Below are 21,826 nucleotides of genomic sequence, written 5' to 3' on the forward strand. Positions count from 1 at the left end.
GAGTAGTACGTTAGCATGAGTGAGTAGTACGTTAGTATGAGTGAGTAGTGCGTTAGTATGAGTGAGTAATACGTTAGTATGAGTGAGTAGTATGTTAGTATGAGTAGTACGTTAGTATGAGTGAGTAGTACGTTTGTATGAGTGAGTAGTACGTTAGTATGAGTGAGTAGTACGTTAGTATGAGTGAGTAGTACGTTAGTATGAGTGAGTAGTACGTTAGTATGAGTGAGTAGTACGTTAGTGCTGATTGAAGACTAACAGGACCACATCATCTGCAAAAAGCAGTAACCCAATCCTGAGCCCCCCAAGCCGGACTCCCTCAACGCCCTGGCTGCTCCTAGAAATGATGTCCATAAAAGTTCTGAACAGAATCGCTGACAAAGAGCAGCCCTGGCGGAGTCCACCCGTCACTGGAAATGAGTTAGACTTACTGCTGGCAATGCCATCCAAGCTCTGACACAAATTAATCATGTAAATATTATCTTTTTCATACGGTGAAAGGAAGCTGTGCACTGTGCTCGTAGTGATTTTTGAAATGGGAAATGCAAAGGATATCATTTGTATTGTAAATACGGCCTATTTTAGAGTAATAATTATGTAAACGTAAGATCATGATGCATCACTGCAATAATAATGCACTCATCTCATCCCTAGCATTAAATAACTACAGTAAACATTCTGTAAAATAGTAGTTGCACAATATTGTTTGTTAGTTACTGCAGTGAGAAGTGTTTGTTGGGGGTCTGAGTCACACAATCCAAACCTGGAGATGAGGTCACTTATTTTACTACATGTTCTTACCATTGTGCTTTATCAACATGTGCAACTCTATGAGCTTCTGGCACTAATTACACATTTTAGAGTATTACTTTTACACTTTTGATTTCTCACATATTGGAAATAAATTCCAAAAAAACTAGGAAAATTTAATACTATCTCATAATCATGACTTCAAATTCATATTATTATTATTATTATTATTATTATTTTACTTTTCCTATTTTACTTTTATTTTTTTACTTTAGTTTAACACAACCCGCAAATAAATAAAAAAACAACAACTAGGAGAAGCAAAATAATAATAAACATCTTAAGTCATAATTATGAGATACTGAATAGTATCAATAGTATCTCATTATTATGACTTACTATCATGGATTTTTTATTTATTTACCAGTATTTTACTTTTCCTAGTTTTAAAGTAAAGTAAAAAAAAAAAACTAGGAAAAATAAAAAATCTCAGATACTAAGTCATAATTATGAGATACTATTGATACAATACTATAGACTTATTATCTCATAATTATGACTTAGTGTCTTAGATTTTATTTTATTTTACTTTCCCTACTTTTTATTACTTTACTTTAGCACATCCCACTAGGAAAAAAAAATAATAATAGAAATATTAAGTCATAGTTATGACTTGGTACCTTAGATTTTTTTTTATTTCATTTTACTTTTCTTCGTTTTATGCTGTTGTTTTTTGATTGTTTTTTTTTTTTTTTTTTTTACTGTCGGGATGTGTTAAAGTAAAGTTTAAAAAAAACTAGGAAATGTAAAATTGATACTAAGTTGTAATTATGAGATTCTATCTATACTATACTATAAACTTAGTATCTCATATTCATGACTTATTTTTTATTATTGTTTAACTTTTCCTCGTTTTTTTTTTTTTTTTACTGGTGGCGATAGGCTTCCATACTAATAAATCATTTTTTAAAAGGGGGAGGTGTCAAAGAATCCGTGTACCGGATATGACGTTCAGCATGTCGGAAACGCAGTGTGTCGGATCGTGGTGCACGTGTGTCTCCTCGGTGGTAATTGCTCAATAGAAGGTAAATAGTCTGTAATGTTGAAAACATTTTAAAGTGTGAAGCTCTTTAAAAGCAGCGCGTCTGTAACCGTCCTGTCTGATTCCATTACCGGACATAGAAACACACATTCACGCCTCGACGCTGCTGCTCGGTGAAGCACGAGGTTATAAAGTTGTGCTTGTTATCATAGTCATTACGTTTGTGTTGCCGTAGCAACCCGGTGAGCTGATTGTTCATGGCGGACTACCTGATCAGCGGACAGACCGGTTATGTACCGGACGATGGTCTGAGCGGACAGCAGCTGTTCAACGGAGGAGACGGACTCACATACAAGTAAACACCCGCTGATATGACCTCTAACCCGGGTTAAACACTCAGTCACTGTGGGGCTGTTCTGTTAGGAGTCACCAACACGGGGCCCGCGGGCCCCAGGTAGCCCACAGGGACCATGTGAGGGGCCCTCAGGAGCTCTGGTCACCAATGAGCGCCATCTAAAATCTGATTTACTCTCCACGATTGAAACTCACTAAGATAAATACAGATGTAGTTAGTAAAGTTAAATACTGCTGCACGTGATACAGTTTTAGTATTAAATTAACCTTATTTAAATGTTTATTTCCACTGTAACATTGTGACACTGTTGCAGATTTTGTATAGGTGTTGTGCCATATATAATATAATATATATTATATTAAGGATGTGTATTGCCTGACATCTGGTGATACAATTTATATCACGATACATCCTGATATAAAGTATAAGGCGATTATTGTGAATTTTTTTTTATAAATATGACTTAAGAAAAAACTAATCTGTAAACGTGTACACCTTCATGAGAACATTTTGTATGAAATATATTTTATTGTCATATTTTACACTCAAAACATTGGCTTTAACATGCAATAGTATGTACCAACAACTTAAAATAAAATAACATACAGTCTGCCTGTGGCTTTTAAACCAACTTTGACTTTAGTGCAACTTAACTGAGGTATATTTGTAGAACAACAAATACCGGTAAATGTAGAAAGTTAGTATTTTCTTTTTAGATTTTATTAAAAAAACACAAGCTGGTCAACATGACCAGGTTTCAACACTTCTTTGTATAGTTATAATGTCTCCTGCAGTGGAAAAGACTTTCCTAATTAAATAAGGGTAAAAAATAAATAAATAAATAAAATATATATATATATATTTTAATGAAAAAAATTGATGTGGATGCATTTTTAATCACGATGTATCACCAAATTTTTTTTTATTTTTTAACAACCCTAATATATAACAATAAGAGTCTCTTTTTTTAAAAACACAAAGTGGATTTTTATTACATTTATTGGTTTATTTAACAGGGACAATGTACATTAATATCAATACTGAAAATACACCAGAATTAGCAAAAAAGCTGTTTTTCATCTGCAGTCCCTGGACCGAATGATTTTAATAAAATATGACATAGTTGTTAAGATTTTACATATTTTGTTATTTATCGTAGTTAAGTTACTTGTTAGTAGCTAGTAAAATAGCTATACACACACAGTTATTATATTAACCCATTTATTTCTGATAAAAAAAACAGATTTACATCTTTAACTATATGCTTTGGCCCAAATAATAATAATAGTAGTGTTCAACCACCTTCAGGTACAGTGGGGGCCCCTGTGGTCTCTGGACCCTTTATTTTAGGGGTCGTGGCCTGAAAAGGTTAAGAACCATTGACCTAAAGGACATGAGAACTTCTCATATCTACTCAGCCTAAATATAACTCCTGACTTCAGCAGTGTTCTGTATAGAGTGGTTCAATTTACACCTGTTCCTCAAACAGATCAATAAGGTCAAGTGACATGATTGACATGATCAGGGGGAAAAGATCCTCCCCTTTTTTGTTTTTATACATAACCATTTCCTAAAATGGAGCAAAGTATTCAGAATCAGAAAAATTTAAACTTGAAAACCAAAATCGTGATCACGATTAAAATGTGATTAATTGTGCAGCTCTACTTCCTTGTGTATTTTTATCTGATTTGTTTTTAAGTTTGATTTCTCATCTATTTCAATGTTTAAAACCTCACTAGTACACGTTCACATGATGCTTTAATCAAATTATTTCACTTTTTAGTCTTAGAAATGTTGTTTAAACGCAGCAGGTTTCAAAGCTTCATAAAAGCTTTTCATGTTTTTAAACCAATCGTATCTGTTTAATCTGTTAAATTAAATCTCCTTCTTTTTGTCTCCTTTAGTGACTTTCTGATTCTCCCAGGCTACATAGACTTCACATCTGACCAAGTGGTGAGTTGAGTATTATTTGAAGCCAAAAGATGTGATTGTGGCCCAACATTGGTTAAGTTGATTTTTTAAAATAAAACACAATGAAAATAGTGTTTGAATATTATATTTTACAATAAATACATATGAAATATGCTCTTTTGTGGTGGACAAAATAATAAAATGGACAAAATAATGCACTAAAAAAAACATAAAACACACAAAACGGAAACAAAAATATACAAAAAATGAAGAGAAATTACACATTGACTCTAAATACACAAAAGGACAGAAAAATATGAGCAACAGCAAAAATACACAAAAACTAGCAAAGATATGCAAAATGACTTCAAAAAACCTGCAAAAAAGAGAAAACTACATGAAAACAAAATATACAAAATGACTTCAAAAACACACAAAAAACAAAGTTGGTGCATTAGTTTTTCCATCATCAACAAGGCTGTTCCTTCTCTTTTTTAGTTAAGGTCCCCAAAAGGCTTTTATTTTGAAAAAAGTGCACTCACAGTGACACCGTGTTTTTTCATTCAACCACAAACTTAACCAATCAGAGGAGATGCCAAACTCTGACTTGTGGAACAATATTGGTCAAGTTAGTTTTTCAAAATAAAACACAATGAGAAGGTTGTTTGAAGTAATAACTGCAAAATATTACATTTTACAATAAAATATGCTCTTTTTTGTAGTCTTTCGCAGTTGTTCACACAGTTTTAGCGCCTAAAAAAGGACAACAAAAAAGCACTAAATTACTCCAAAAACAACGACAAAACACACAAAACGTCAACAAAAATGATGGAAGAAATGTACAAAAAGACTTTAAATACACAAAACAACAGAAAAATACATGAGCAACAGCAAAAATACACAAAAACCAGCAAAGATATGCAAAATGACTCCCAAAAAAACATGCAGAAAAAGAGAAAACTACACAAAATGACTTCAAAAACACACAATAAAATTCCAACAAAAATGACAGAAAAATTTACAAATTGAAACAAATGTGCCAAATGACTCCAAAAACACAAAATGACTTCTTGCTCTTTTATCTATATTTTTTGTATATATTAGGCTCTATATTAAATTTCCTTTGGGTATATTAAAGTATAATCTTATCTAATTAGGAGGGTTACCTCATGGTTAAACATGAACAGTTATTAATCGTTAATGAAATGGTCCATAAGCCTATAATGTTCTAATGCGTGTCCCACTCCAGGACCTCACCTCAGCTCTAACCAAACAAATCACCATGAAGACACCGTTTGTTTCCTCCCCCATGGACACAGTGACTGAGGCTAACATGGCCATAGCCATGGCAGTAAGTTTGGTTCATTATTGGCTAAGATCTGTGCCATAGCTTTAAATTCATGCTCTCGTGTACTTGTTTCTCTGCCAGTTAACAGGAGGCATTGGGTTCATCCATCATAACTGCACTCCAGAGTTCCAGGCCAATGAAGTTCGTAAAGTCAAGGTAGGCGACGCTGTCCTACATCAGTAACCAGTTGTTTTAGATCAGTAACCAGTGGTTTCAGATCAGTAACCAGTTAACGTTATTAGAGACACTGAACCCTTTCAAAACAAAGGTTTATATTTTTTATTTGGACATGTGACCATGGGCCGATTTCTTGCTTTGTTTAAAGCACTTTAATTTAAATTTTCTTATATTTATTATTGTAATATAGCTGCTAAAGACAATAATAGTTTTTATCAGATAAAGCCTGATTGAAAAATAAATAGATTGTCTGCTGTAAAAGGATAAAATTGCTGCTTGAAAGTTTGTTTTCATTTCCCCCTTAAACACTGTTGACTTTATCAGGAAAAAATTGTGCAATGCATTGTGGGATGTGGCGTTCATAAACAGATGCATTAAAAATGTACTTTATTCTTCACTAGACAAGGACAGTGAAACCCTTGACACAATGTTCCTGTAGTTTATTATTCCCAGTATTCCCCCTGATATCAGAAGGAAGTGAAAAAGAAAAAAAAACAATTCTATCAATTTGTCTCCACAACTCCACATCCCACAATGCAATGTGTGAAACATTTGACAATGTCAATAAACAGTTCAGCTCAAAGCAAACTTTAAAGCAGCTATTTTAACCTTTGTCGCCGACACTTTCTTTATCTGAAGTTTTTTTCTCAAGCAAAAGACAAAAACACATCCGCAGCCTCTCTATTTGACTCAGAGCCAGCTCACGTCGTCTCCGCAGGTCCCTTGTTATCTAACCCTAACCCAGCCTCTTTCTCCATGGTGTATGCACAATACAGTATAACGTAGGGCTGGGCAGTATGACTAAAAATTTATGTCACTGTATTTTTCAGGTATAATCAGGTGTTCACAGCATTTTCTACTGGTTGAGAGTAAAATAGATCATCCTAAGTCAATCTACTGCAGTAATTCTTCTGTCATGATGAGTGAATATTGTAGAATATTTCAACACTAGTAATAATACAAGTTTGCAACAGCAGCCCAATGGCTCTTTGTATTGCTAGCTTATCTTTAGCATTATCTTGATTTCTAGCTTTAAATGCTGCATACTCAGTAGTGTGGCGGTTTCTTATGGTGAATATTGTAGCGTTTTGTTTGCAGCTCCACCGTGACTTATTTCTGTGTTATAGGAATTACAAATCCTTTGCTCTTTTTTTTTTTTCTTTCTTTTGTGTATAACTGCCGACATGCTAAGCTAACCGTGCCTCCATGTCCGTGAGTGTTGCTCTCCTGTAGCAGAGGCATGCGCACGCAGGCACATGCTCACATGCAGCTTCAGAGCTTTTAATTGTCTTTCTGATCCATTTACACGTATGATTTACACCATAACTAACACCAGAGCGCTACTGTTTACCTTCATATTTAGAAGTGCAACGTTGAAAAGGGTCCGGTCTGAAACGCTGCGCAGCGTTACGAAAGTTGTGTAATCAAATACACCGGTACGGCGGTATATTAAAAATTAATATAACGAAAATATATACCGGTATTCGGTATGAACCAGGTATACCGGCCAGCACTAGAGATGTAACGATTTAACAATTTAAGGCAGTTAATCGATTCATAGGTATCACAGTTCACATCGTTGCTCTGAAAATTGAATCGCAGTACTTTTTTTAAACAGCAGATATATTTATCCTTCTCGTCCAAAAGTATAGGAGGCCGGCGGAATCTGCTTCTACTTTCCTTCTGGCTGCCTTCTACTCTTAAACATGTTCATAAATGATTCCTTACCCCTTTAGCACCAAAAGAATATCTGTAATATTACGTGAATATCTGTAAAAGTCACATTTTTCTATTAGCTCTTTCTGCTAGCATAGCATCTCTTCTTCACTGCAAGAATATCTGCATGCCAACTGACCTCTGGGTTACCAGTGCCCTCTGCTGGTCCAAACAAATATCTGATGTAAATACAGGGCAGACTGTTTTTTTTTTTAAGTCCAGTTGTTAAGGCACAAAATACATTTTCAGTTGCACTTTTAAAAACAAAAGGAACTATTATGTAGTTTTGCATTGTTTACCATAGAACCAGAATTTAAATTAATAGGCTTCTTCATTTGTATTATTCCTTTTTTTTTTAAATTTCATTCATGATCTATTTTTAGTTAATTTGCATTGTTTTGAATAGTTTAACAAGGGATTATTTTGACAATGAAAAATAAAAGGAAATTAGTACAGTATTTTCCCCAGTTTTTTCCCCAAAAAAATAAAGGAATATTTTTCAGTCATCATTTGTCTACAGTCCCATTTTGTAAAATAAATCGTGAGAGAATCGTATCGGGAGTTGAGTGAATCGTTACATATACCCAGCACTATCACTGGGTTAGAAATGCCAGCTACATACTCTTGTGTCCCTACTTGGAGTGAAGTTATCTCTCTGGATTTTAGCTAGCCATTGTTGATGCGCTGCATTATCAGCAGGGAAGCAGTGGAAGCTAACACAATAATTGTACTGTGAAGAACAGGTACAACAGTGTAATACTGAACCTCCTACACATTGATGGACCAATCTCCTCTTCTGGACACAGAACATAGTCATTTTTTCCACCGCTCGCTGGCTTCATAACAACAACAATAATCCAGGGTGATTGGCTGGACCTTAGAACCAGAAGTCCTCGCCCACACACACTGTCACCAGAAGTTATTGGACACCATATTGTGCACGTAGCCAATTAATCCAGCCTCACTCATTATTACAGACCAGGCTTCATCTTTAAACTATTACCACCATTGTGTACAAGTTAAGTTTATATATAAAGCACATTTAAACCCTGCTTAAGCTGATGAAACTAATATAAAAAAGGATCTCTCTCACACAAACACGCAAAGCATGCAAACGCTCGTGCGCGCACACACATGTAAACATTCGTGCGCACACACACTAGCATCAGGCTAGCTACCAGTGGGGCTAACGATACATTTTGTCTCTTCCAAACAGATTTACCTGCTGTTGACCTCCTTTATTCACAAACGTGTGGGAGAGCGTTCGTGAGCTTCGGCCGAACTTTGTTCTCCACCTCTGCTCTGCATCTAACTTCCTCTGTTGACTCGCTCAGCAGGGGAAGGTTTTCCTCCTTTTTTTTTTTTTTTTTTAATCAAAAACTTTATTGACAAAGCTCTGCAGGTGAAGCTAACAGCTGCGCGTAACAGTCAGTGAAAAATAATCCCACAACGAATCAGTGATGAAATTCGTTGCCAATGCTTTTAATCATCGATTTTTATCAATTAGTTGTTGCAGCCTTAACACTGTGTCTGACCCCTGCTGAACTCCTGAGACTGACTCAACAAACTCCTGGGCCTGGTTTTTCAAAATGTAATGACACTTTAAAAGTGTATTAAATAATCCTATATTTAGATCATGCAGTAAAGCCTACAGTATATCCAATTTATTCATAAGGTTTTAATTTGATTTGTTCATCCATCAAGCTATAGTGATTAGGTCGACTATAAACTCTCAGTATTGATCACAAATAATGTTTAATTCTGTCACTAATAATGAGTGTCTAACTATTGTCCCTTGTTGTACGTCCTGTCCTGGTTGCTGGTTCTGGTTCTGACAGAATGCAGGAGATTGGTCAGGGTCTCCAAAGGCTTGAAGAACCTTCATCAAACAAAGATCAGCTCTGGTTATCCTGAGAAGGTTCTATTCTGGATCAAATTGATCCAATCTGATGTTGCTTTGAAAAACCAGCTCAAAAGTAAAATGGATTGCAGAAAAATTACCAAATCTGTATCATTTTAACTAAGATTAAACCTTTTGAAAAACCGGACCCAGGGGTTTGATCGAACCCAGGTTGAGAACCACTGTGCTCGACTCTTTCCGCTTGCTCATAATGGTTTTAATTCTCTCCTTTTTTTTTTTATTAAACATGTTTATACAAATTTCTCCTTTAATGTTTAGTGTTCTGTGTGCTGGTAGTAGGGCTGGGTGATAAGGACCAAAATTCATATCTCTGTTTTTTCTCACAATAGCGATATACAATATAAATCGTGATCATTTTAATTCAAATAAAGTCTGACCAGAAAGACAATTCTGGGTTGTATTTGCTCATGCAAAAATGCTACATAGGCTACAATCACATCAGAGTGCTTTAAAAAGACAACTTGTGCGTGTATCACAAACATGGGCAACTAGTGGCACAAAAATACACATAATTACTACAACAACATAAATTAACAAAACAACAACACAAATGTCAACTATGGCCAAATGAGTATGTGTTTGAAGGTTGGATGTACAAAGAGGTGTACACACACTGTACTCTGTTATAAAGGGGTTTATGTGCGGGTGCAAAGTAAAATAGTGTGTGTGATTTCTATGGGACAGTTTTTTTTTTTACTCATTTTTATCGTTTCATCTATTTTTCTGTAATGTGTTTATTGGCATCATTATGTGTGTATTTGTATCTTTCTGTGGTCTGTTTGTGCATTTTTTGTATATAATATATATTGTTTTTTCTTGCCGTTGTAGTGTGATTCTGGAGTCATTTTTGTATCGTTGTATCTTTTGTGTATTTTGACTAATTTTCATATTTTTGTTGTTTGGTGTATTTTTCTGAGTGTTTTTGTGTACTTTTTTTTAATAAATGTTTCATTTTTGGTTATATTTTACTCATTTTGTGTGTGTGTGTGTGTGTGTGTGTGTGTGTGTGTGTGTGTGTGTGTGTGTGTGTGTGTGTGTGTGTGTGTGTGTGTGTGTGTGTGTGTGTGTGTGTGTGTGTGTGTGTGTGTGTGTGTGTGTGTGTGTGTGTGTGTGTGTGTGTGTGTGTGTGTGTGTGTGTGTGTGTGTGTGTGTGTGTGTGTGTGTGTGTGTGTGTGTGTGTGTGTGTGTGTGTGTGTGTGTGTGTGTGTGTGTGTGTGTGTACACGCGACAAAAGCTGAATAGATTTCATTTCTGGGTAAACATGAATGTGCCATCCGGGCTAAATGAAATTAAAATAAACGTTTTTCAACACCAAATAAGTCCAAAATAATGCATGCACACACTCAACCTATGTGCAAGCACTCAAAAAAGGTTCAGGTCAAATAAACACCACGTCTGAGAGAAATGCTCTCCACAAACACACACGCATGCAGAATTTCCTTGATTTATTAGAACAATATCAATATAGGTGATATTGTAATTTTCTATATCGCCGAAGTAGAAAACGCAATATAAAATATTAATCTCGATATTTTTCCCAGCCCTAGTTGTTAGGTTGGTTTCCTGCAACAGCTGATAGTGCCTCCTTTGTTGGTTCCACCTCTCATCACTCAATACTCTTATTTTTTTTGCACAACGTCATTCCTGTGTTTCCTCCATTCTTTCCCTCCAGCGTTACGAGCAGGGCTTCATCACGGACCCCGTCGTGATGAGTCCCAACGAGCGAGTACGGGACGTGTTCCAGGCCAAAGCACGCCACGGTTTCTGTGGAATCCCCATCACTAACAACGGAAAGATGGGCGGTAAACTGGTGGGCATCATCTCCTCCAGAGACATCGACTTTCTGAAGGAGGGAGAGCACGATCTGCCCCTCAGCGAGGTCAGTGGAGTGTCTTTAAAATGTTTTATCTATTCATACAAGGATTTTTTAAAACATGATTTCTCTCAAGCGTGCCATGAGAGATGATCAGCTGTGCCGTGCAAAATTATTAAATCTCACCTAATTGGTCTAAAAAACATTTTTGAAAACAAATTAATTATTGCAAATGGAATAGAAGAAAGTTTGCCATATTTACACATAAAAAAATAAAGGGTACAATGGAATTCTTATGCATGTTCCAAAGTCAGATTAAAAAAATTACAAACTGCAAATCAGCCAAGACGGTATAAGTAAAGGTGCAAAAACAAGGAATATTCCATTGTGCTGCCGTCCCAAAGCACACAAACATAACACATTTATATATTATACATCATGTAAAAATAATGTAAAATTATGTAATATAAAAACAAATTCATTATATAAAACAAAACAGTATTTAACAGAATAAAGTTCAATTGTAGTTCTAATTATTTAATGTTTTTTTTAACTTATCCCTCCCATGACGTGTATCAAGTATGTAAAAGTATGAAAGATATTATATATATATATAATATTCAAGACACTTTGATAAGAATTACTGCATATTGTTCATTGTACTTTTTTTTGAAAAAAGAAATGTGAAAAATCAATTTTTTGTTCATTTGATTCCCATTAAAAAAAACTTTTAAAAAATCACTGCATTTTGTTAATTGCACTTTTTATTAGAAGGAGGAATTATGAAAGATCATAAAAGCTTTTTTTGTTTGTTTGATTTCTATTGAAGACACTTTGATTAGAATTACTGCATATTGTTAATATTGGCGACAAAGTGGAATTTTGTTGTGCCTTTAGAATGTTTTCAATAAAAATATGTACCTTGGCATTAGAATAACAAATTAGATATTTATTGCTCTTAAAAACATGAATTCTGTTAGGTTGGTGAAGTGTTTTAATTTCCATAATCATTTTGAAACTTTTAAATGATTTCCATTAAATTGTTTCCCTCTAATAAGTTTAAAACAATAATAATTTTAATACAACATCACAAAAAGTGTCCTAAAAAGTGCTGACGTCACCTTTTCTCTGCTGCAGGTGATGACAAAGCTGGAGGATCTCGTCGTGGCTCCTGCTGGAGTTACTCTGAAACAAGCAAATGAGATTCTCCAAAGGAGTAAGAAAGGTGAGCGCTGCTTGTGCACTTAATATTCATAAATCATTTTTGTATATAAATGGATGTTTTAAGGTTTTCTTTGGTTACGTGTCAGGTAAACTTCCTATAGTAAACGAGGAGGGGTCGTTAGTGTCCATCATCGCACGCACAGACTTAAAGAAGAACAGGGACTTCCCTCTGGCTTCTAAAGATTCCCGTAAACAGCTGCTATGTGGAGCCGCCATTGGAACCCACAATGATGACAAGTATCGTCTGGACCTGTTGGTGCAGAGTGGAGTGGACGTAGTCGTACTGGTGAGATGGGATCTACTCATTCAGAGGCAGAAACTGTAGATTTATTCATATATGGGTTTGGGAGCAATCAGAATTATTAATGATAATAAGGTAAAACAGTGTTCAATTCTTCAAGGTTGATTAAACAGTGTTGAACACAAATGAGTTCATTGTTAAAGTAATAGTGTCCAGTATAAGTTTGGACTAGTAAAAATTTTGCAAGTAGTTTTTTTTTTTTTTTTTAGTCTAAAGCCATAAAAGTTTAAAAAGGAATTATTGAAGTAAACTAAGGTGGGCATACATACACGGGACACTTGTACTCAGATTACTCAGTGTTTTCTTGAATCTACCTAGTAGCGGCAAAATACAATATAATAAATAAATTATTGTTAATGTTCATCTTTATTATGTATTATAACATTCTGTCCTTGAAAAATCTGATATAAACCTTCTTAAAATCTCTCAATCATTGAAATGAGAAATATCTCCTCCTAGAAATAGAAAAAACTCAAGGCTTACAGAACATTAACTCATCATTAAATATACACTTCAATAAATAACTGTAAACGTTTCCATCTCATGGTCTTATGCTGACTCTGAGCTTTATTCTGTCTGTTGTCATGGAGACAGGAGGTGGTTAGGGTCTAGACCAGATAATGGAAACTTTACTTTAACTTCCTATATTCTAAGTTTCTCCCAGTGGTTCCTTTGTTTTCTAATCCCTCTCTGAACCTCCATGATATTTATTCATTAAATCCACCAGTATTTTAATCCATCTTGGACCTTAGTCTCTTCTCTTTTCCTCATGTGACAATTTAGTCAAAACAATCTTTAAAGATTTTGTCACGTATGAGTAAAATTACCGTATTAAATGATAATGACTATAAAGAACAACTCATTAGCTTTCAGAAAGTGCTAGAATTTCTCAAATAGAGCAAATACTAGTGGAGTTACGGTAATTTAAATGAACGTGTTTCCTTGGGAAACCTGGACATTTTGATGATTTTGTAAAGTCCAATAAGATGTGAAAAGAGAACTTGTCTGTTTTTTAATTTTTTATTGTAGTTCCACATCAAACTGTCATTTAGAAGTCTGCTGATGTTTAATATGTTTAATGTGTTAATCAATGCGTTGATTCTATTATTCAGGATTCATCTCAGGGAAACTCAATCTTCCAGATCAAGATGATCAAATACATCAAAGAGAAGTACCCCATCTTACAGGTTATTGGAGGAAATGGTAATTATTATTACGTTTACACACTGACACTAAACGCACCACATCGCATTAAAATGAATCTGTGTTTCTGTCTTGTTTTTAAAGTTGTGACTGCAGCTCAGGCAAAGAACTTGATTGATGCTGGAGCTGATGCTCTGAGAGTCGGAATGGGAAGTGGATCTATCTGCATCACACAGGAAGGTCAGTGCCTGGGGTCCATTCTCTCTGTTCTCTGTCCACACAGCACTTTCATACGGGTTCCTTCAAAATAAAACGTCATGTTTTATGGACTGAGGGCTGTTGAGTCTGACAACTTTTATTTTGAAGCCTGAGGTCATTTTTTTTTTTGACTGCGTTTGGTTTGACAAGTGAAGCCTTTTCATTTGACGGAGGATTTGCTGAGTCATGAGTCCGTTTGGTCTGACCAACGACAGAGGTTTTCCTGATGCCCGATACCTCACTCTGAGATGTCCTAAAATGTACACCGTACTCTCAGCCAGACTCAGATCCTCTGATGTGGTTTGGGTTGCCACTGTGGTCCTACTGTAGCTAGCTACTATAGCTAACACACTTAAGCCTGATGTCTTTCCGCATCAAATTGACGCCGTAGCCTCACGTAGAACCCCTCGCCGTAACCTGTGTGCCTCCCAAGAATCCCGACTGCGCGTTGAGGCATCGCGGAACATAAGCGCCGTCATTGGTCCGCTCCAAAGCTTAGTCACACCGCTATGTTTCATCTTTTTGTGTAGCGTTACGTGAGTTGTTTCTACAGTGGATTGAGTCAAAGAGAGAACCAAAACAGAAAGTGCCAGAGTTTTATTATTTCCTTTCATGGCTGCAGCACGTGAAACATTGCCGAACGGAGTCAATCACAGACAAAAGGTGTGTTTATCGTTATCACTACTCTGCCTCGTCTCTGTACCTACAGTGTGTGTTTCATTAACCGTAAACAATAATGGTCATTGTTTACCGTTAATGGAACTTTATGTTTAAAGCAAGTTTTACATTGCGCTGCTCCCTCTCTGCTCTACGGTGGGGCCGGAGCCCCCACGCCCCTGTCGTGATTGTTGACTGTGCACTCGATACAGTTTATACTTTTTTTTTTTTTACGTGTTGCATATGTTTGTATTGAAAAATGAAGCACACATTTTGAAACCATTGTCTCACATGGTTTGGCACAGTAGGTCAGTAATAATCCAGAAAAAAATTACATTTTAAGATTCTTAAAAAACATAAAACATTGTTTTCTGTGACCAAAAGATAAACAAAGACTTTTTTTAATGCTCCACTGTAACAACATACAGCCAAAACCTCCTAGCGGCATGGCCGCTAATCGCACAGCGATGCGTTCCCTCGATGCAGAAGTACAGTTGGTCAACCTCTGCATCACGTTGGCGTAGTTCCTGATGCAGAACCATATATCAGGCTTAACTCGGGCAGAAGGATGATTAAGTTTTTTAGTTTAAGTGGTATGACTTTGTTTTTCTGGTTCAAATCATTCAAGCTTCTATGGCACCTTTGCTGAAACATTGTTATCATATAGTTTGTTGTTAGTTGGACTTAATTTTCTCTGAATTCCTGTTTGACGTTGCTGTCAGACTTCTATTTGTTTATTGTTCTTTTTACTCTTTAAATCGTTTAGTCATCATCTATTTGTCGTCGCTCTCTCTTCCTGTCTTTGTTTCCTCTTTAAATTCCTCTGCCTTGCTTTTCCTCCCTGTGTTACATACTTTGTCTGCGTGTCGTGTACGTGTTTGTCCACATTCAGCTCCCCTCAGTGTTCCACCTGCTATAAAGCTCCACAGCCCCAAAACCCCAACCACTGTTACGGGATACTCCAGTAAGTTCCCTTTCTCGCTGGCTTGTGCTGGGCTCTGATTGGCTACCACCACCTCTTCCTCTCACAGTGTGCTGCACTGATTGGATAACAGCTTTGCATCTGTGGATGTAGTAGATGTAGATGGGGTTGGGGGGGGGGGTTGACAGCTGGACTTTGGGGTTTTGGGGTTTTTTGCTTGTTCATAATACTAATCTGTCAGTCATTCAAGGGAGATTATTTACGCCCAACTTCAATGATATTATTTACGTGTTTATACAGTAACTGGTGCGTTTGATTCAGTACCAGGACTCCCATAAACTTGCATTCCTAACTTGGATTGTCCTGAAGACATAATGAACTTGTGGACTCTAGTTATGTCTGTTACCTTGATACTGTTAGTAGGGGTGTCCTGATCCGATATTGGATCGATATCAGCAAAAAGACAAGTAGTGGATTATATCAGGGTTCTCGCCAACACTGTTGACTGTAGGGGTCCTCAATGCTGTGATTTTGATCCCCTACGCTGTGTTTCAACCTTCTTAGGGGGCTTTTCTGTGTTTTTTTCCTTTTTTAATCGGACTGTTGCACACTTGGACACAAAAGGGACTTCCAGGTGTGTACGAGTTGTTTTAACTCTTTAATCTGGCCCTCAAAAGGCAGGAAATAGTGTTTGAGAGGGTTTTATAATTTTTTTAATTTTGGGGTGAGGATGCCCCTGGGCCTCCCAATAAGACTGATGAAGAGTGATCCCCCTACGCCAGGGTTTTTCAGCCTCAAGGTCGTGAAACATCTAGTAATCACAAAATAAATATTTTAATTGTGCAAAAATAAATACATTTTAAAAACAAACACTATCACATACATAGATATACAGACCAGGAAGAAGCAGAAAAATCAAAGAGCTAAAATACTTTATTTTTAAAACACGACACAATCTCAAACTGTATTCTATACTTTCACTTGCTCAAATATGAATCTAGTTCAATTAGAATACAGTATAAAAATGAGCTGGGGCAAAAAAGTTGTGGATTCGCCATAAATTTGTGATATAAAAAGGGGTCACGACCCGAAAAAGGTTGGAAAACCACTACCCTACGCTGTTGAGCATTTCTGATGAGATCCCTGATATCTGCCTTTATCTAAAATTTCCGATACAAGCGATTCGTTCCAGATTCCGCTCCATCACTTTTTTCATACTCGCTGTTGCTGACTAATGTTTTGATCCCCACCACAGTGTGAATGAGGTTATAGGTTTGAGCTCCGTCCCTCCGCGTTAAAGGGGACAGCTTTTATCAAACTGTTTAACATAGGATAACCAAATTTGATATGTGGCTTCAGGGTAACAATACCTTGATGGAGTTCGAAAATGAGAAGTGTACAATTAGGTTTTCCGGAGTTATTGCCCTTGTTCTGTTTTTCTTTATTCTGTTCGAGGTATCTTATGTATACATTTAAGTTCTTAGATTCAGGACGTTTAGAAAAAGGTTGTGAGTTATAATGAGAACCAATCTGGTGAGGGATGTTGATGAGTGTTTTTGTTATATCAAGCCTTTTATAATATTCCACACACAAAAGAAATAAAAGTATGTATTCTTCACACTGATAACGTATTAGATCATTATCGGTATCAGCCAATACCCATGGTTGCAATATCGGTATTGTATCGGAAGTATAAAGATTGTATTGGGACACCCCTAACTAATAGAACTCCCAATGATTTATCTATTATGATCTAGAATGGCATGTTTTAACTTTAGTCTTTTTGTACAAAGCAGTCAAAGCTGCAACATCACCATTATCTTGTTTTCATTTGCATGTTTACTTTTGCCACTTTTTTACATTTTTTTACATTTTCAAGCAGTGGGTATTTGTTCTGTTTTCAGGTTTTTCAGTTTTCTAAAATCTAATGTTTAAGTCTACAAGGCTTGTAATTTATTAAAATAAATAAATAAAAAAACATGACTGTCAGTTCAACAAAACACTAGAAATGATGAGATGAGGACGGAGTTTGTAATATAGAAAAAACAACTAAAACTTAGCCCTGTATGTGAGGAATTTAAATTGTTAGACTTGGCAGACGTTCCCATAGTGTCCGTTTCTCCTTAATGTGACCATGAATGCTAAACTACGCTGTTGGCCAGGGGTTGGGGCAATTATAATTGAAACTGCGTAATTGATAATTAATTACAATTACGACACATTACTAATTTTCATTTTAATTGGAAAAAAATCTGTTGCTGTTTTAATTGTATTTGAGTTCAGATAATTGAAGATTATATGAAAACTGTCATTTACAATTTAATCAAACACAACTTTTCCAACTATATAATTTAAGTTTAGGGATATAGTGACAGAAAATAAGGCTCACACGCACATGCCAAAAATCTGAATACCAATATTTTCATTGATTAGGAAGCCTGACACAGTAACCAAGAGATGAAAAATAAATTAGATGATAGATAACATTTTCTTGTGTATTTTATATCTGATTTAGGACATTGATCCAAACTGACCCCTTAGCATAAAGATGCTAACACAAGAGGAAGGATACGTTTTTAAGGGCTCATTTATTAAAGGCTCAGTGATTGTGATTAAATGAATTTTAGTAATTGAGAAGGTAATTGCAATTGATTCCAGGGGGAAAATAACAGTTTGATTGTAATTGGAAAAAATACAGGTCAATGTAATCAAAATTGAACATGAATAATTGAAGATGTAATTGTAATTTAAAAAATGTAATGGACCCCAACCCTAATGATTTTAGATAATAGGTGGGTCAAACTGACCCGTTATCATTAGAGATGCTAACAGAAAGCTAACACAAGAGGAAGATTACGTTACGGTTTATGGGCTTATTTATTAAAGGCTCAGTAATTGCGATTAATTGTAATTAAGAATGCAGTTGTAATTCACTTTCAGGGGGGAAATGATATTTGTAATTTTATTAGGAAAAAATGCTGGTCACTGTAATTATGAGTTGTAATTGAGCATGGATAATTGAAGATATAATTGTAATTGACTCCAGCCCTGCTGTTGGTAAATGAGTTTTAATTAGAAAATAACACCAGAATTTGTGTGAAATCCTAAAAATCTGAGGTGAGATTAACCCATAGTTTGTTTGTGTTTCCTCCTCCAGTCCTGGCATGTGGCAGACCTCAGGCCACAGCAGTTTATAAAGTGTCAGAGTACGCTCGTCGTTTTGGGGTGCCAGTCATCGCTGACGGTGGGATCCAGAACGTGGGCCACATCGCCAAGGCTCTGGCCCTGGGAGCATCTACAGGTATGAGATACTGACCTCCATGTTATATAACGCAGACGTGTTCGTAGTGCTGTGCGATATAGAGATAATTTTATATCATGGTATAGGTAGATTTATATCCTGATCTAGTATTTCTTCCTTAAAATTACATGAAATGAAGGGAAAATTCATCAGAAAATAGTTCATCAGAACTTGTTTTTGTTATAACACACAATCTTAAACTGTATTTCTATCATTTCACTTTGTTAATCTAGTTCAGCTAAAATGCAGTAAAAAAAAAAAGTGTGTGTGTGTGTGTGTGTGTGTGTGTGTGTGTGTGTGTGTGTGTGTGTGTGTGTGTGTGTGTGTGTGTGTGTGTGTGTGTGTGTGTGTGTGTGTGTGTGTGTGTGTGTGTGTGTGTGTGTGTGTGTGTGTGTGTGTGTGTGTGTGTGTGTGTGTGTGTGACTTGAATGTTTTTTTAATCCAGTGATGATGGGCTCGCTGCTAGCTGCTACCAGTGAGGCTCCTGGGGAATATTTCTTCTCTGATGGCATTAGGCTAAAGAAGTACCGTGGTATGGGGTCCCTCGATGCTATGGACAAAAACCTGGGCTCACAGACCAGATACTTCAGGTATAGAGCACTTTTTCTTCCTGTCTACACACAGTTGTTTTGGTTCTTGCATCAGTTTGATGGGGTTTTCCCTACAGACGAGTCTTCCTCATTGGGTTCAAGATCACAAATATGATTAATAAGCCTAAAAAAATCCAAGAAGCAAATATTTTGCAAGACGTTCTTTTGTGGTAACTTGATTTATGTTGTGGGGTAGATGGGATGTTCCTTAAATCTGATATCTGGAGTTTCTGAGAAATCTATGTTTATGGATGATTCTTTTGAAATGCCAAAAAATCCCTAACTAGTATTTTACTATGGTCTACTGCTGGTGGACATTCATATACATTCATGTATATGAATGTCCCTCCTTCGTCCTATAGACCCCTATACAAATGAAAAGTGCGTCCAGCCAATAGGCTTCGACTTCCTGTTTTTGAGACTGTCAATCAAAGTGAATGTAGAACTGTGCACGGCAACAAGGCCGTGCGTCACAACAGCAGACAGGTAAATATATATATAGACATATATCAATTGAGGGCGGGGCATCAAGACGTTTCTCAGAAACTCTGGATATCAGCTTTAAGCCAGTGTTTTTCAACTTTTAAGGCTGGGCTATCGGACTCTGAACGTCCTCATTTTGTTGTTGTTGTTGTTGAGTACACTAGTTAAAATCACTACTCTTCTGTTATTCGTTAACAGATTGGGCTGAAATTTGGTAGCTATAATCTATGGATGTGTACGCATTGATGCACGGAGCCCGATTTTTGATTTGGGGCCCAAAATAAGTTGATTTCTCATTTATTAGTGAGTCAAATATTACGATGGTTGGTGTTACCGAATCATTGACGCATACCAATATACAGTATGAATGGGGCCAGGTATTCCGTATGTGCCACTGGGACCCCGTTTTTGAAATGACTCCTCCGTTATTGCTCATTGAATCAGCTTGTAATTTGACATGGATATTCTATGAGCAGATGTCTAGAGCCTCTGAGACCTTTTTTGTTGAACCGAGTCCTTTGACTGAATTCTCGGGAACATGGTTTGTGCTATTCAACATGGAGACGTTTCGTGTGCCGGCCGTAGTTCATCAGAACTTGTTTTATAGCCGAGCTCCATCTTTTCATTTAAAAAATCGAAGTGTCTTGAAATCAAACATAAATATTGTATTTTTATATTTACATTTTCTTTCATACTTTACATACTTGATACACGTCATAGGAGGGATAAAAGTCTGTTTAAAAAAAACATTAAATATGATTAGAACTACAATTAAACTTTATTCTGTTAAATATAGTGTTATTTTATATAATGCATTGTTTCATATCATTTTATAATCTATTAATATAATACATGTAAATATTGTATTATTAAAATAATATATAATACATCTTTATAATTCAAATGTTAAGAGTGTCAGATTTGATCCAAAGGCTGTTATGGAGGAATTTAATGTTCAAGTGTGAACTGAATCTAGTTTATTAAAATGAACGTTGATAACTGAATGGCAGTTGTGCCTTTTTTATTTACATTTATTTCATTTAAATGATTTCCCACTGTACATCTGACGATCAGCAGTGGTTGAAAAACGATGTCTTAACCAACCTGATCAACCAGGTGGCAGCATTAGCCACAGCCCCTGTATTTAGCTTTTTCTCCAACTTTGATTTTGTGTTGGAGTAAAATAGCTTTATTGATTGAAATGTACTGACATTAAAGCTCAAATCAGATAAAGTGCAAGAAAAAAGACAACATACGGCAGCACACAGAATACCCTAAAGAAACTCAAATAGTGCAATGAAGTAGATAAAATAACAATACAATAATAGAGGCTTTATATATTAATAGAAAAAAATATGAAAACTATCAGGAATATAGATAAATACATATTTACAGGCAGGGGTAAGGAGAGATATGATTAGTTTTTTTAATAATAATGTGATTTCCAATGTTTTCAACTCAGGCGAATGATGAATGTCATCAAAAATTGGGAATGTAGCGCCAACGACCTCGTCACGTGGATCAAACCGCGCTGCCCAACAGGAGAATAATTAGCCTCTTAGCACTTTGTATGTAATGTGGTCACGCAAACATTTTGTGTTGCGTCCGCTGTGAACGCAGCATTAACGCATGTTTTTGCTGTATGTGACTGTTTCCTTCCTTAAAAAGATCATAATGTCATCTCTTCGTTTGTTTCTCCTCCTCACAGTGAGAGCGATAAGATAAAAGTTGCTCAGGGTGTTTCTGGAGCGGTGCAGGACAAAGGCTCCATCAGTAAGTTTGTTCCCTACCTGTTGGCCGGGATTCAGCATTCCTGTCAGGACATCGGAGCCAAGAGCCTCACACAGCTCAGGTAACACCAGTATCATCACAGATTTAACACGAAACATGTTTCTGTGGAGACTGACCATCATT

At 36.1% G+C, this 21,826-nt stretch overlaps 1 protein-coding gene across 1 annotated transcript; it reads left to right on the forward strand.

The window, feature by feature from the left end:
- Nucleotides 1-1,728: 1,728 nt before the first annotated feature.
- impdh2 (IMP (inosine 5'-monophosphate) dehydrogenase 2) lies at nucleotides 1,729-21,768 on the forward strand. Its single transcript, XM_028452180.1, has 13 exons — nucleotides 1,729-1,835; nucleotides 2,028-2,147; nucleotides 4,052-4,100; nucleotides 5,308-5,409; nucleotides 5,488-5,562; nucleotides 10,893-11,099; nucleotides 12,171-12,258; nucleotides 12,344-12,543; nucleotides 13,671-13,761; nucleotides 13,846-13,941; nucleotides 18,696-18,839; nucleotides 19,285-19,429; nucleotides 21,621-21,768. The coding sequence occupies exons 2-13, from the start codon at nucleotides 2,050-2,052 to the stop codon at nucleotides 21,766-21,768; spliced, it is 1,443 nt and encodes a 480-aa protein (XP_028307981.1). The 5' UTR covers nucleotides 1,729-1,835; nucleotides 2,028-2,049.
- The last annotated feature ends 58 nt before the right edge of the window (nucleotides 21,769-21,826 follow it).

Source organism: Gouania willdenowi, chromosome 7 (genome assembly GCF_900634775.1).
Source record: "Gouania willdenowi chromosome 7, fGouWil2.1, whole genome shotgun sequence".
NCBI classification, from domain to species: Eukaryota; Metazoa; Chordata; class Actinopteri; order Blenniiformes; family Gobiesocidae; genus Gouania; species Gouania willdenowi.

Bases quoted from the DNA above. Each gene is read 5' to 3' on its own strand.
- impdh2 (XM_028452180.1), top strand. From the start codon at position 2,050: ATGGCGGACTACCTGATCAGCGGACAGACCGGTTATGTACCGGACGAT. The intron at 2,148-4,051 runs GTAAACACCCGC...TGTCTCCTTTAG, and splicing joins GGAGACGGACTCACATACAA to TGACTTTCTGATTCTCCCAG. The intron at 5,410-5,487 runs GTAAGTTTGGTT...TTTCTCTGCCAG, and splicing joins ACATGGCCATAGCCATGGCA to TTAACAGGAGGCATTGGGTT.